Source organism: Macrobrachium rosenbergii, chromosome 13, assembly GCF_040412425.1.
Source record: "Macrobrachium rosenbergii isolate ZJJX-2024 chromosome 13, ASM4041242v1, whole genome shotgun sequence".
NCBI classification, from domain to species: Eukaryota; Metazoa; Arthropoda; class Malacostraca; order Decapoda; family Palaemonidae; genus Macrobrachium; species Macrobrachium rosenbergii.
In genome coordinates, this window is record NC_089753.1 from 19,927,562 (window position 1) to 19,944,966 (window position 17,405).

General features: G+C 35.0%; 1 protein-coding gene across 4 annotated transcripts in view; it reads left to right on the forward strand.

Moving 5' to 3' along the window:
- Dtd (D-aminoacyl-tRNA deacylase) overlaps window positions 1-17,405 on the forward strand; it is a 66,973-nt gene that overhangs the window by 45,903 nt on the left and 3,665 nt on the right. For 3 of the 4 annotated variants that reach the window (XM_067114388.1, XM_067114385.1, XM_067114386.1), the window contains exons 2-5: window positions 10,442-10,555; window positions 12,581-12,671; window positions 13,385-13,487; window positions 16,942-17,074. In XM_067114388.1, the coding sequence (XP_066970489.1) occupies window positions 10,513-10,555; window positions 12,581-12,671; window positions 13,385-13,487; window positions 16,942-17,074 (370 nt within the window). In that variant the 5' untranslated portion in view covers window positions 10,442-10,512. Of the gene's footprint in view, window positions 1-7,744; window positions 10,021-10,441; window positions 10,556-12,580; window positions 12,672-13,384; window positions 13,488-16,941; window positions 17,075-17,405 lie in introns of those variants that run through there. The other variant, XM_067114387.1, reaches the window with a different exon arrangement.

Here is a 17,405-nt window from a genome sequence, read left to right on the forward strand (position 1 = left end):
TACAAACCTGAGGTCTTTAAATTAAGGGCCCGCCTCTTACCACCCCTCATGCTCTTACCTGGGCCAAAAGGTAAACTGCTCATAACTGAGTGCATACTGACTTGGTGGGCGGTGCTTCCGCCCCTACCATGGAAAATGTTACCGTAACCAACCTTGCAGAAGTTTAACTGCCGGACTTCAAGCTCGCTGAAAGTTAATCATATATGTAAAGACCTCAGGTTTGTATTTTAGGAAAAATACAAATTACTTTTAAAAATTTGTTATATTAGTGTCATTTAAACTGTCAAGTATGTAACCACCAGTCACCTTATATTCTATGAGTCTTGTCAAGCTGGAAACAGCCCTGTAGAGTGCTCTCAGCTTGATTTCTTTGTCAAGATTCACCTTTTCTCTCTCTCTCTCCTAACATTGTTTTATTAGTCCCCTGCCAGCAAAGTTTTTTCAGTTTTTAGCCTTGGTTTGTTTGTCTTTCAATCCATTTGAGTTTTCATGCCTACCTTGTCGTTACCTTCTCCTTCTGGGTAAAGGGATTTCAGTAAAACTTGGTACAAAAGGAATGCTTGGTGGCAAAGCATTTCTGTACATTCATCTGACTGTCAGTATGTCTCACTTGCTTTGTTAGTATTATACCTCGCACAATACATGATTGAAGGTATTCCAGTCTAACTTGAAACAAAAGACTATTGTGCATTAATGTTCTTGAAGGGATTTAGTGTGTTTTCTGTACCTACATGGCCCAAGGTGCATATGTTACTTTTACCTAGTCGTCATAACTTTTACCCAGGACAAAGAATTTAAGTTAAACTTGGTACAAAGGTAAACTATCATACATAAACACAAATTTAGAGATTGTCTGTGTGTCCACCAATGCTTATGTCACACTAACCCTTTATCCTTGGTACAAAGACTATCATGTGTAGATGTCATGAAGAAATGTCATTAGTCTATCTGTGTCTCCCAGGTTGTACATCACTCTTGCCTAGTCATGGCAGCATAAAGGATTTCAGTTAAACTTGGTGCATGGGTAGACTACTCTCATCCAAAGATATACAGTGTGTCACCGACTTTCAGCTACACTGACTTACAACGGATTCGATCTTACAGGGCTTTTACAGGTCCGTTAACGGCATTTGGCGCTGGAATGAATCCCCCGCCGTAAGTCGAGGACCTGCTGTACATGAAGGGATATTGTCTGTCTGTCTGTGAGCCCCTAGGGTCATATGTCACAGCTACCTAGTCTTTTCAACAAAAATTATTTCAGTTAAACTTTGTACAAAGGTAGACTATCATCTGTAGATACATTTGAAGGGATATAGAGTGCCTGTCTGTGTATCCCCCAATTTGTATGTCATGCTTACCTTGTCATCGCAGCTAGAAAGGATTTCAGTTGAATTTGGTACAAAGTTAGACTGTCATTCTTAGATGTGTTTGAAGGGATGTTGTCAGTCTTTGTGCGTGTCTGCTATTGTGTATGTCGCACTAACCCTGCCATTGCCATTTTGATTAACCATGGTACAAAGGTAGACTCTCTTGTATGGATGTGTATGAAGGTATTGTCTGTTAGTCTGTTTTTCCCCCAGTTTGTATGTCACACTTCTCTTGCCATTGCAGTTGAAAGGATTTCAGTTAAAGTTGGTGCAAAGGTAGACTATCATCCATAGATGTGTCCATCTTTGTGTCCCCCAATTTGTATGTCATGCTTAAACTGTCATTGGAATTGAAAAGATTTCACTTAAACTTGGTACAAAGGGATATTGTCTGTCTTACATCTGGTAGTATATGTCACATTTATCAGGTCATTGCAACTTTTACACAGTTGAGAGGATTTTGGTTAAGTGTGGTAATGTACACAAGTTTTTCTATCACACACAGGTGTGAATGAAGGGATATTGTTTGGATGTATATTTGACCATGTTTATGTCATGCTTAACCTTGTTATTGCAACTCGTACATAGTTTAAAGGATTTCAGTTCAGCTCTGTAAAAAGGTAGATTGATGTGCATAATTATGCACAAATGGAGATTGTCCACCTATCTGTCCATCATTGTTAGTCATAAATTTTTTTTATTTTTTGTTCTGATCAGACTTACAGCACAGTGAAATCATGGCAATGGATAACTCAAGTCTTGTTATCAAATACATCTTGGGAATTGATTGTCAGGACTGTTCACCTTTGACAAGGGATACATATTGTTACAGCAGTACTTACAGAATGCTTTTCTTTCAGTGGATAAATAGGATACATACATATTCATCCTAGGTCATCCTTCTTTTAGGAACTACTACACCTCATATTCATCTCTATTGAGAAGGTTCCCACTACACTAGGGCATTGAGAAGACAGAAAACTGGTAGTATTTAGATAAGTGAATGATATTAGACGTAGCTGCAATGGAGCTGCAACGCAACTCGTATATGTTGGATCAGTATTGTTGGCAGGAAACTGAACACCAGTATCAGGATGTGAAATGTCTGTCATGGTCTATCAGCACTGTCTGGCAAGTTTTAGTCTCTTGAGTGGATTACTACAGTAGTTTCAGGAGTCAGATTAGCAACAGTCATGATTAGGAAGTGCTTCTATTAGACCACTGAGTGACCAAGTGAGCTTCAAGGTCGATGACTAAGGTTCAAGTCCTGTATTGATTAACATTTTCTCCTTGCTGATGACAACCCTTGGAGAGGTAGGTGTTGTTCCAGCCCTGGTGGACCTGGACATGTTGCAACAGCCAAAGTTTGGACATTATTTAGCAGTCTGCGAATGTGAGGATTGTCCTGGCAGCTCAAGGGATTTACCAGTTTCTTTAGTGGTAGTTAACATAACTTATTTCCTGACCTATAAAGTTGTTAGGCTTGGCACTGAGGGTTGTTTTCTAGCTGATGATTGCTTCCTCAAGAAGACTTGACAGTTTTCATGTGTGTTGTGTGTGTGTGATCAACACTTGCTCTAGTGGTCTTCAGTATGATGGTTGAATATACCTGACACTGTATCAAGACTGAAGTTACTTTATTACAGCTTCATTCTCCATCTGTACATTAACCTTGACCACAGTGATGAGGAAGTCTCACACCTGGTTTGGTTTTTCAGTTTTACTGAGGTAAGATGAAATGTGATAGACAGGTCTTTGTAAAGAACTTTTGGGTAAGCCTCAGAAGATGAGGCAAAACTGCTAAGGAAAATCTTTGTTTAGAACTTTGTACATCAGTCACTGCTCATAATTTGAGTATTTACCAAGGACATTGGTTTAACACTGATGATCAAATTTTTGGTATTTGTTGTGACAATATTTTTTTGAAAGAAAGAGATTAAACTTATGTTCCCTTCAAGATTTTTATACTCCATTCACTAGTTCAAAGATTTCAGAAAAGTCTTCCAGAATTCCATGCTCCTGCATCTATCTTGTTGGTTTGCATTTACGCATTTCTTGATGAAATTAAAACAAATACTAACTCCATCCATAGCAGCAACAGAGACAAGGCCTTAAACTTAATAGCAAATCTTGGAATCATGTGATTACCGAAGGTATGATGAACAATGTTCTTGTAAAATGAAAGTAGTTTTTCATACAAACATGTCAATCATACATTGAATATCCACATCTCGAACTTCTGCCTTTCTCCTTTTGTGACAAAAGACCGAGTCTGGGGATCATCTGTGAGGGAGACGTATATTCAGTGTATATATTTGAAAAATTATATTTTTTGAAAACACTCCATTGTACTATATGTCACAGATGTTCACTAGCTGCTGGAGACAAATTTTGTTAAGTAGCTGGAATGAGTAATTTGTGATTTTGGTGATGCATGATTGCAGACTGCTTGACCAGTATTTCACGTCATGTTTCATGATTATAGTATTCATATTATGCAGACAGAAAAGGAAGATGTTAAAACATAAAACAAATTCTAATTGATCCAGAAGCATCAGAACATTAAAATATGCCATGTCTACTATATTCTGAACCAATTAAAGTACATTTGGTTAGTTTTCCTTTGTGGAATAGCCAGATACTGTAGTCTGTTTGCTAGTCATAAATGTCAGTTATTCACATGTACCCAGGAATGTATGCAGTGAATAGTGGAAGTTAAATTCACTAAAAAATAAGTACCTTTGTTAAAGGTGGTTATCCCATTAAAAGAAAATTTATTAATCAAGGTTTAGGAACAAAATAGATGTCTACACTTCATCAGCTAGAAATTAGGTGATCACAAATCCTTAGATTTTATTTGTTTCCAAAGATGATTTTCTTGGACAGTTTCCAGTTCCAAACTGGTTTAATTTTGGGTAAATTAAAGCTAGCTGTAGTTTGAATAAGTTTTCAAGTGACTCATATAATTATAAATGAAAATAGAAAACATAGCAAGATATGCATGAGAGACCATAAATATGTTATGTACATGGAATCTGAAGTACAAACCATAGTTTTACAAGTGATATTCCTCATTAACCAGGGTAATTATAGATTTTAAACTGCTTCACTCATTTTCCATGGAGTAGCAGGTATTTCTTCAGGGCTGGGTTCTATATTTTGTTAGTGGTGTCACATGCTTGATGGTAGTGACAGAGATGACATCAATTGTTTTGTTAATTTTTTAAATTGGTGCCCTGTATTTTCACAAATCCATTTTCCATCTTTATGAGTAGAGATTTGTAGTTCACTGATCTGGTTAGTTATATTTTATAGCTAATGGAATCATGGCAATTCATTCCGTCTGCAGAAGTAAGGTTTTGTCAAATTGATATTTTGTCGTTTGGTGATGATTTGTATTACGTATGAGACATGAGGAGTAGTGATTGTTCTGTTCTTCACTGTAGTAGAAGTTTCCTTACCATTTGATATGTTTATGGCAACATAGCCAAAATATTTGTTACCCATACTTTTTAAAATATTGGTTTCATTCCTGCTGTAAAATTGCACCATTATACTTGGTTGCATGTATCGCCAGTAGTTATGTGTACGGCATTGTTAATGTTCGTATTTGTTTAGGTGGAAGCCAGACAGGTTATTCACTGTATTATCTTCATCTTCATGTAATGCAAAATGCTTTTGTGACGTGGAAACTGCTACTTCTCTGTGAGTGCAGGATTGCTACAAAATAAAGTCTCCTAATAGTGCACACAAGTATGATTCAAGAAAAGTTCATGCCTTCATACAAATCCGTAGGGCAAATACATAGTAGGCAAAGGATCTAGCTCTGCAGACCGCAAAGCCAGCAAAGGCTGGTTTAGTAACGTGGAATGTCAATATTACAGAAGAGGCTGCTTCTGTCAACCAAATAGCAGCCAAGAGAGTTGAGCATCAGGTTTTAAGACAGGGAAAGAAAGATTGATGCTGCTCTTTTGTAGCAATGCTATTGACTTTATGATCAGGGCAACCTTGATTTATAAAGTAGCTAGTCCCACAGCCTTGAAGGGAAAAGATAATTCCAACTTCTAGGCTTTGGATATATAAGAAGAAGTCTGGGACTACAAAACAGTTCTCTTAGAGTGGCCTCAACATTGCTCTTTCTAGAATTCAGAAGATACCTCAGCAGTAAGGGATTACCTTTTAGTCTTATTGAAGCTGAACAAAGTCCCTTGCCACTCAGAATCCCATGAGTTCAGTACCTAAAATTGTCTACCTGTACTTGCCTCCAGTTCAGTAAATATATTAAGGGCAGCTATACCTGATACCCTTTGGAGAGAATTGTTCAAGTTGTAGAATTTAATTCCTCTAAAGAAAATGAAAATATGGAAAGTTTATACAATTGTTGATGCCAGAAATATCATCTAAGGAGCCATGAAAGCTAAACAAGCCTAGGACATTAAACAGTACAGTCCAGATGTCAGCAGAAAAATTTAATTTTCCTGGCTTTAAAGCAAGTACTTAGAGGCATCCAAAACTATATTACTGTACTTCTTGTCATCTCTGTCTTGCTGCAAAAGCAGATAACATAAGGGACCTTGACAGCATTTAAAGCAGCTTCAATGTATCCAGACTTTTCTTCCTGACACAGTAGCTGAATGTACATGCTTCAAGTACAGCCCCAGAATAGCCAGACAAGTCATTATGAAGACCATTTGGCATGCAAGAGAATGAAAGGAGAGAAGGGTAAGTTAGAACTTAAACAATGTAAACACTAGTTTATTTTATTTTGGTAAAAAAAATTAATAAAATTACGAAGCTAAACATCGGAAAAAATTTTATTTTGTAAAAAAATTAATAAAATTACGAAGCTAAACATCGGAAAAAATCTGATTATATGATCACTATACTAGGGTGCATGTTCGTGGTTGTTAATGACTGCCTTAGTGGAGGGAGTTCTGCAATAATAGTGGAATTAGTAACTTAGGAAAGCAAGGATGAGACAGCCTTACATCAGAGAGAAACTTAAGAAAGCAAGTATGAGACCACCTTACGTTGGATAGAGAGTAGATCTAAGGTGGAATTATATGCAGTTACTGACAGGCAAATATTTTTTAGTTTAGTCCTTTGAAGATTATATCCCCTTTGAAGATGATATCGCAGATATGTAAACATTGAGGGAGGAAATGATTATAAAGCTTCAATGCATCATATGAGAAATAACAACAAAATGGAACCTATGGTTCTGAATTTAGGAATCTTCAGTAACAAAAGATCACATGGGGAATGAGTATGAAGTAAATGACTGACCCTTTCAACTTCAGGCAGAGTCACAAGTTACTATGCATTACCACCCCCTTCCCTCTCTCTTGTGAGAAATAGGAGAGAGATCTTTTACGTGAGTAGATTATAAATTATTTGCTGCTCATGTCATTTGGTATTGATACCAACTCATGTCCAGCAGTTCCCGTTCACTATCCAGCCTGCCAGTAGTTTTCCTATGACAAAAATAGCAAAAGTAAAAGAGGTGAACAAATGTAGGTGAAGTTTTTTGTTATCTTGTGCAAGGTAAATAAGATCCTATTCTTTGCATGTCCTTTCACTCCATATCTACAGCATAGATAAACCAGTTTTCTGTTCAATCTCATGATTGTGGAAGTCCCTACTTTTCCTTAATTGATTAATTCATGCTACTCCCTGACAGTCCACATGATATTGGTTTATTTGGTGTGGCATTGCATCAATTCAAAGCTCTGCCAGTGATTGTAAACCAACTTGAATTCCCATAAGATTAATATATGTTACCCATATTCCTGCTCTGATGCAGCTGGAGTTGCATGCACCATAAGCATTTGTGTGCAATCAGCTTCTGGTTTACATTTTATACCCAAGGAAGCTTCTGATGTCATGAAAATTGCCACGGAAGTACCTTCCAGTTCCATCCCTCAACATGTTGGTTTGTCATTGAACAAAGAGAAACTGCAATGATTATCTACTGTATAATCGAAGAGAAACTAAAGTTTAGAGCATATTTTAGTTAACTTTTAGCTACTACTGTGTTTTGGCTTTGGAGATACTGATGTTCACAGGCACAGAGGGAATACTTTTGGGGAACATCTCTTGGAAAGTCCAAATGAACAAGGAACTTACTGCAGTTTGAGTATGTTCTAAAGTTTCACATGTATGAGACATAGTGACTGAAAAAGTGCATGGTGTTAAGGTCCAACTACAAAATGTTCTTGCTTGTTTCATCATTAAAAGAGGCACGAAAATAAATTCCTGCTGTAACCTACTAAGTTACAGATTTTCTGCATGGCAAAAGCAGGAACAGTATGTTGCATCTTAGATTTATGGCAAAAAGTAAGGTTCGAGTTGACCTGTGATTTGTAGGAAACCGATCAATGATCATATAGTTTGGATAACAATGCTGCTTGAAGCACTGTGAGAACTTGGATTTTTTAAGGTACTTTGGAGTTCCAGGTGTGGAACTTCATACCCGTTTTTTGTTTTAGCAGTTCTTCATCAAAGACATTCCCCTTGGCTTCTTTAAAAAGATCTGTATACAGCATATGTGCTGTATATAGATCTGTGAAAGGGAAGCATCAGTTATATTTTCAGTAAAACCTTTTGTTGTTCAGGTGTTGGAGGCCAATCCTGATGCTTAAGTCAGTCAACTTTGACTTCTTTTGCTTTTAAGAATGTGCCCACATGGGCTATCTTTAGAATGCTGTTAACAATAGGACTTTTGGTGAAGGTATTCCAGCAGACAAAGCAGCCTTTTGTTTCTTGGTTGCAGTGAAACCACTGCTTTTCTTGTTTTTTAGTTGAAAATCAGCATTTGGTTTTACCAAGCCTACTGGGTTTTAAGACTAAATAAGGTTTTTATTTCATTTTCTATCTTTTCTCATATTGAGTGGTGAATGGATTGCCAGTGTTTGTCAGTGGCTAAGTAATAATGTTAATGATTTATTTCATTATATAGTTATTTAAGAAATAAAACAGGACTTAGGTTACTTGTTTCTTTATTGACACGAGTTCCTTATGTATAATTTATTCTCTTTCTGCTGTTCTAATGGCTTTCTTACGAAGTCATATGCACAGTAGATATACCAGTATTTTCGGTGTGTTGGTCCTTGGGTGGAAACTTTTTCTTTTATTAGTTTGAAATGTTTCACTGTAAAATTTAGATATGTACACGTGAAATATTTTATGTTTTTGAAGTCACCAGTATGGTAGGATGAAGTGTGTGCCATTTCACATTATTAGCAGTCTAAAGGCGATAGTCTAATAGCATTTATGGTATTTTATGCCGTGTGTTGTATGAGCGATGAAAATTCAGTGCATAAAGAGAAAATTACATGCGAACATAGAGCATTAGTGTTATTTGAAAATTGTGATGTAACATTGTACCAACAATGGGCATGAATGCAATTTGCTCTAGTAGCTTATGCATCAAGACTTAGGAAAAAAATATAATTTACATACAGTGTGAATATTTTGAAGTTGAAAGTCAAATTTTTGTGGATATGAATCCTATCCCAATAAATTTGCAATTTGAATTTTATGAAGTGAAAAGTGATATTTTCCTACCCTGGGACACCCAATACAATACCAGTTGTCTTTTGTTACTGAGTTGGTAATCAGATTCAAGTGTACTAAGTGTATATTTCTTCGTGTTTGGCAAAGAGAATTGTCATATACAGTACTGTAGTTACTTAAAAGACAAGTGCATTTTCATTGAAATTGTTTTTTGACAATTTTATTGAGACATTTCAGTGGCTTTGGAAGAGATTACCAGTACTGGGACTGTGTTTAGAAAGAAAGTTTATGATAATAACAGTCTACAGTGTGTGGATATGATTCATGATGAATTGGTAGACTTTTACTTCAAGAGAAACATTTTACATCACCCTTCTTTAAGAACTCATGAAACATTCAAAGAAAATGACTATGAAAAAGACAACTCAGAACTTCACTAAAATATAGTTTGTTGTATCTATCAGTTTTTCAGTTCATTAGTGACTGTTGTGGGGTGGTAAGTGCTAATTTCATCTCTCAGAGTATTGAAGAATCCTCTCCAATACTTGAAATTGACAACAAGAATTGTACAGGATATTAGAGTTTTGACAGTAGTTTGGTTTAATGTGAATCTAAAGTAAAATTTGCAGTAGAAGTGAGTTCATCATTGTGAAACTTATACCCGTATCTGGTTCCATTTAAGGGAATATTAAGTTGATTGAAATTTTAATTTGTAATGTGCATGCATTGCATGGAAGAAGAGGAAAAAGAAAATCTGCCATTTTAGGCACTGTGGTACTGTACTGGAAATTCACGTGTTGTATTTAGAGCCTAACTGCAGTTTTGATGAATTTGTGCCATTAATAAGTGTTAAGCCTATTTTGGTTTCCCAAAGGCAGTTATGGAAAAAATCATAGCTAAGTGACACCTGTTGTTGGATGATGGAGTTACGCAAGCTTAATATAAAGATGATGTATAACCAGCAATACAGAATTCAAGTGTAATTTGGTATATGCTATGTTGTGGATGGTGGTGTATTTGCATAAATTGCATAGATTTAGTCAAGCTGAAGATAAAGTTATTTTGGAGGTGAAGTTTGTGGGCTGATTTTGCAAGTAGCCCATCCTCCGGTGCAACTAAAATCCTATAATTCATGAAGGTAAGTGCTGTTTTTATAGTTTTGTATGTATTATTCCTAACACTCCAGTGGAGGCACTTGTTTTTCATCCAATGTAAAGAACATGTAAGGGCCATTTCGTAAGTGAAGAGCCTTCATGGTATCAGTCACTGGGATGATTATATATCATTAATGCTAATAGATGTTACCTAAATGACATCACAACCCAGAGTCAAGTACAATCTGTTTGGTATTGTCAAGATTAGCTTGACTACTGGCAATATAGTAATCCTTTGAGTAAGGTATTTTATATTGCTGCTTTAGTTAAATTGATGCAGTGTAGGAATTTTCTGCAGAGCTGAGCTGAATTATTTTCTTAAATAAGGCAGCACTTTAGATTCAGGGTAAAAGGTATGAATAATTAGTGTCTGAAGTTACATGATTTGATTTTGTGTTGTTACAGGTTATGGTCACGTGAAAAGTAAGGGTGTGTAAGGTGCATCTCTAGCAGTTAGGCTTCAATTCTGTTAAACCATGAGAGCTGTTATACAAAGGGTACAACGTGCATCTGTTACAGGTTTAGTAAAAGTCTTGTATGTTTTTATTACTCAAAATTGTGGCTAACTGTAGTCAGTCTTGCAGAACTATTTAATAAATAAAGTAGTAAAATAGATTAGAATGAATAGTTTGATTTCAGAATAAAGTAGTGTTTAAAACTGCATAGTGCATGCCCGTGCAGCATGTGGGATCTAGTACAGTACTTTTCATTGTTACTCATACTTTTTCAAGTGGTGGTGGGTCCAGTTTATTTTTGTGATTTTTTCAGAAAACATTGAGGGTTTTTATGTTATTTTTGGTATATGTGAAGCTTTGTACTTAAGGGCACATTAGTCAGATTCTTAAATGTTCATACCACATATTGTCCCACCCAGTGTTGTATGTTTCATGAATGTTGCATTGACAATACATGTTTGGTAAAAGTTTTGTTGGTCATTTATTAATTCTTTAAATGGGGTTAGGTTATCTAATACTGTATTTAAAATGACAAGTAGCTACTGCAGTACAGTGTCATCTAACTTTCATCTTCATTTTTATTTGAATTGAACTTTTGAAAACATCGTCATGTATTTCATTACATTTTGTTCAATGTGTCTGAGGTGTTTTTTATGTATAAGCTTGACTTACTTTTGATGCACAGCATTGTTTCAGCAAGTTGCAGATTCTGTGGTTTGAACAGATGGTTATGTTCATGTGGCCATGGTATACCCACTTTATAAATTTCATAGAAACTAAGAAAGTTGCTCCTTGTTTTCCACAGATTTTTTTTTCATTAATTATGAAAATAAATGGCCTAAAAACATTAATAAGAAAAATATAGAGGGAAACACCTGATAACAGGAGGGATGGGTCAATGATATCAGAAGAAAACTTTGGACAGAACACTTTTGTGAGGTTATGAATAATAGATATGAGGGTGGGTTCATATACCAGAAGAGGACAAAAACCTGAACATGCTTATGAATGAATTCACAGATTTTGAGAAGGAATAAAAAAAAAAAAGAAACTTAGGAGATGGAAAACACCGGGTTATGATGGAATAAAAATGGAGATGAATTTAGCTTAAGCTGAAATAAGACCTTTTACCCTAACTAGGCTACTTATCAGAATATGGAAAGGAAACAAAGCCTGATGACTAGAAATAGTAAGTCATTGCTAAGGTACAACATTAAACGTGATTTGAATTCTTCCCATGTACAGTCTGCTAACTAGACTTTCACCTAAGGGCTGTAGTAATATTATTTAAAAACAATACTTTTACAAAATGTTAAAGAGATGACATGCGTGTGAGATATATACATACAGTAATTATTAATTAATGCTAGAATAGATTTCAAATTGTCAAAAACAGAAACAGCAACAATGTCAATTTCCCTTTTTTCAAAGAATGTATTACTGCATTGTTATTGATAATACAGAATTTTAATAATGTCTTAGAGAAGTCCTCGTAGATACTGTATAAAAGAAGAATTATGCTTAGAGAAAATCAGCCAAATTTTTTTTTCCTTGTCCAGTGATTTATAATAGTAATAGTGCATAAATGTTCAAGTTTTTATAAGATAAAAAGTAAATGCTGTACAGTATCTGTTGCATGGGAAAATTTTCCTCAATTGCTCATAGCAGGTAGTTCTTGTTTATAGGATTATAGTTTAGTGTTGATAGGTTATTTTGCAAAAATACAGTATAGTACATAATTTTAGGACACTTTTACAAGATTTTTTTTTTTATAATAGCCAGCCATTGTAGATTCACCAGACTAAATCACAGCATAACATATGGGAGGTCATGGAGATGGCAAGAGCAGACTTTTACAGATCATGGAAATTTGCAAGTACTGTAGACACAAACCTAATCCTTGTGGAAAAAAAAAAGAGTTGGCTGTTAGGATACTTTTCTTGGGATGATAATCACTAAAGCTTTCAAGAGTTAACAAAGAATCTTATACTTATATTATTTACCTGTTGAACTTACCCTAACATTTTTAGTGTTAGGATGATAGCCATTTAATTTGCTGTACTAATGTTTTATTTATTTATGTTTTTAGTTGGGGGTGAACTGGTAAGCTCTATTGGACGTGGATTGTGCGTCTTGATTGGTATTCATAAAAATGATACTCCAGCTGACATGGAATATATGTAAGTATTTCAGTGGATAGGTTGATGAATTACATTTATTTGACAGGGTTTTGTAATTTTTAGAATTTATTTTTCAATTAAATAGTAGTGACTGCATCGGAGATTGTTTTTCTCATTTACAGTTGTGACAAAATTCCTGAGAACTGGCTGAATTGAAATAACCCTGCAATAATTATCGAGTAGGAATCTGTCTTTCATTGGTTGAATTTTAATTGGACAGACCTTAAAGCAGCATCACAATTACCGAGGATGCAGTACATTTTATTTCATTGACATAAATACACTATAAAATTATAAGTAGTGAAATGTAGTCTCATCAGAACTTAAATTTCATGTGCATAAGTTGTTGAAAAGGTGGCATCTTCTAAATAGATGCTTTCATTTTTAAAATTTTCTTTGTCAAAGTTGAAAATGGCATCGCTCCTATTGGGATAATGGAAAACAGATTCCTGTAGATAATACACAAATTAAGAGGAAGCTTTAGAATGTGATTGTGATGATAGTGATTATGAAAGCCACAGTAATAAAATTTTCAGAGATCTGGTGACAAAGATAATCTTCAAAATGACCGAATATGCACTAGGTGGTCCATGCATAGTTGAAGAACATTGTAAAATCTGTGACCCAAACATTTTCTTGGAGTGATGTCTCACATTGGTATACTGTATCTTGTAATTTTCCAGTTTTTTAGTGTGCAATTTCCATTTTTTCAGAGTTCGAAAAATATTAAATACTCGTTTATTTGAAGATGCTAATGGAAAACGCTGGCAAGTTAGTGTTAAAGATGCTGGGTTAGAAATATTAAGTGTATCCCAGGTAAGCATATTAAAATAAATCTCTCATTTTACTTCTGATGCTACAGTTGATATACAGTAACAGACTTTTTTTTGTGTCAGCATTTTTTGGAATACAGTAATCCCTATTTATCTGCAGTAGATAAGTTCCAGAACTGACCATTGATAATAGCAACCCATACACAGACCCCATATCTGATGTGATTTCCATACACATACATACTAATACAGTATTGTGCTTGAAATCACTTGAACATTTGAAGTATACATGCAGAGGTACCACATGAAAAATTACAATAAATGATATCCTGACCAATTTCTCTCTAGTTAAGAGGACTGATACATAGTATTAGATATTGACATTATATATGTTAGGGGGAAAGTACAAAAAGCAAAGGCAGTTGAAAAAATATTAGCCTCATATCAGGGTAAGCACCTTGAACCATGCCTGCAGTTGAAGTAAGTGTTGTTACTTTGGCATACAGCACTGTAAATTTTTCCCACTATGTATCAGTCTTCTTGATGTTTTCACTAAAGGTGAAACCAGTAGGAGTTTTAATTAATTTTTTCTTGTGGTACTTATGGAAAAGTTTTAGTTGATAAATACCTAGCAATTAGTTTTGTGTGTATTTCAGCACAAATTGAATATTCATTCTTGCCAAATATCCTGAACGAGAAGCGGTGCTTTCAACGTGGTATGGCCATTGGCCCAAATATCCTGGGAACCTCTACATACAAGCTTTTGGATTTCAGTCATAACAAGAATTTAATTTCTCTTTGGGTTTGAGGCACTACCACCATCAATACACTTACTTTTATGCTTTTGAGCCACTGTAGGGCTTTCTGGTATGAAGACATATCTGATAAACCTTGGCAACAAATGCAAACAGTAAGAATGCTAGAGACAGACTATGCACAGTTTGGAGAGACAGATAAGGAGAGTTGTGAGAACAAAGGGAGAGTCATGCATTGAATGGTTCTGGGCAGTGTGGCCCTAGTTTTCATCTGGTTACAGCTTCACTCACCAGACAGTTGGAAGCTTAAGAAATTCTGAATATAGAATTTTCTATTTTGTATTTTTTGTGGGGGTGGGTGAGCCATAGTCAGCCATGGATAAGGGGGACTACTGTATTAGGAGACAGATTAAGAATGTTGAGACATTCTTTGCAAATCAGTTTAGGAATTCTTCACAAGGAGTTGTAGTACAGGTTGGCCATCACTAATCCGGCATCATTGGGACCTAGAGGGTGCCGGATTAGCCATTTTACCGGATTAACCATTTATTAGGCTAGAATACACGAAACACAGTAGCTAAGCACCTCATCCTAGAATTAAAATATCCCATAAATCAGTACAAGTTCGTTAATAAAGAAAACACGATTATCAAATACAGGTAGTGCTCGAGTTACGATAATTCGACTTACGATATTTTGAGTTTACGATGGGTTAGCAATTAATACCGATACGAAAATATTTAGGAAATATTTTTAGATTTCACGCAGGCGCAGGCAGCAAGAGAGACCAACTTCTTTTCCTCCATCTCTTTATTCTATCTGGTAGTTAAAAAGGTAAAAGAGAATGATAAAAGTATTAATGATTAAAAAGCCACAATAATATAATTGATAAATTGTATATTTTAAGACACAAAAAAACATAAAAGGGGATAAAATAGGAGCTTTGGACGTTTGCGCAATGTCTCTTTGGCTGAAGAGGACCGTTGCAAACAGCGTAAAGCTCCTCTGCTTTATCCCTTTTTGTATATTTTTGTCTTAAAATATACAATTTATCAATTATATTGTGGCTTTAATCATTATTTTCGATCACAATATAGTGATGCTCCACAGTGATAAAAGTATTGTTAGTAACGTTATACTCTTGCGTAAATGCGTACAGCCATAAACAACCGAACAGGAAACTGTTGTTTTGCTAATAATCGTCCCTGATAACAACTGTTATGCTTGTATTTCAACCATCGTACGGTTAAACAATTACTGTAGTTACGTTACAAATGACGTTAAGTACTGCACAATAGGACTGATATATTTTTTACACTATACCCTCATTCGCTTTGGAGAAAAGATCGGCAAGGAAATATACTGCTACAGTAACTTTATGCTGCAATTTGTAGCTGAAGCTGAGAAGCAATGTTCGAGCTGCTAATGACTATAGATTATCGTGCATCGGCAACATGGATGAAACTTGACCGTAAATAAAATTGGAGAGAATGTATTTTAATCAAAACTACTGGGCATGAAAGAATACAAATTACTGTTGTTTTCACGCCAATAAAAGATAAATACGTAAAGCTCGTGTTATGATGAAATCAAGAAAATAGAAACGGAATCTTGATTTTTTCTTACACAAAACAAACATGCCCCCAAAACGGCCAGGCGATTCCCATGAACGTCACATATTAACGAAAAAAATAGCTAAATTAATTTCACAACAAAACGTATTTAAGTTATATTTCGATTTAAAAACATTTCGTATAACGAAAAATATCCTTGTCCCAAATAAAAAAAGTATCTATTCATTTACGATTACTAGAAGCAAGAAAAGCTGTCTGAACTGAGTTAAATGCTGCGAAATAAACACAGCATTATCGATTCCAAAACATTGATCGCAATTTATAATAAAAAAGCAATATGAGAATATACGCAATTGGATACAATGTAGTAAAGCATAAATTTTTAAAATATCCATGAAAAAGATGCACATTCGTTATGTTGATGTTTGTATAATACTGTTAATATGTGAATAGAGTTTAGTATAATGTAGGCTAGGCCACCGTATATGTAGCCTATACGATATACCATAGCGTAGGCCAAAAGACAATAATAAATGTAAAAAATGGAACAGTAAAAGCATGCCTGTGTGTACAAACACCTCCAGTTTGTTTTAGGCAGCACACCATGCGATTCAAATTGACGGTCAACCAGTGAGTTAGCTGAAAGCGACCGGGAAATTTGAAAATTAGTAAAAACAGAAATTACTGTAGCTGAAATTTGTGCCAGATTACTGATTGTTCCGGACTACTGATTGCCAGGTTAGTGATGGTCAACCTGTATTAGCTTTTCACCAGAGGTGAAAACAAATGAAACACTTTTGCTTTTATTGTGTAAAACATAGATTGTGTTTAACTTGATATACTGGCAATGCATTTCAAAACTTTTTTTAATTGTTTCCTTCTAGGTCTGTTTCCATATTTTGATCTCCCTAAAAGATAGAAAATTCACAGATGAAAAGTAGAGCTGCTGATATTATTAGTAAATTATTTTGAGTGTTCCCTTAGAAGGCCAGAGAAGAAATAACATTACTGTACTGTATTTTTGAATTGCACAACTTATTAAAAAAAAAAATTAAGACTAAGTTCCATATGCTTTTTTTAATTTTAACTCTATGTAATTGAAAATCTGTTATATGCCTCTACTATAATTGTTATAACAACTAACAACTGTACCTTTCCCTCAAAACAGTTTACTTTATACTGCGAGTTAAAGGGTAACAAACCTGATTACCGTCACGCAATGGGAGGAGAGGCAGCTCAGCAGTTCTATCAAGAATTTTTCACTCAGTTACAGAAGCAGTATAAACCAGAAATGATAAAAGGTATGTTTCTCTTATAATTAAGACAGTTTTAATGTGCTGGCTGTCATTTTTACACTGATGTATTGCATAGTCGTTGAACTAGTAATAGAAGGTATTTTCCATTTTTTTATTGCCCAATTTGAATTCTACCAGTTATATAAGTATGAGCGAATTTAATGAATTATCGAAAGGGTAGCTATTTGAAAAATTTTTCTTAATACATACACAAGATTATTGAAGTTAATGTTATTTGTATATTTAAACCACCTTTGCTTAACAAGAGCCTATCGCAGTTAATGTAGGAATTTGCCATATGGCCTGGACTAGGGATGCCATTCAGAACCACATGAAA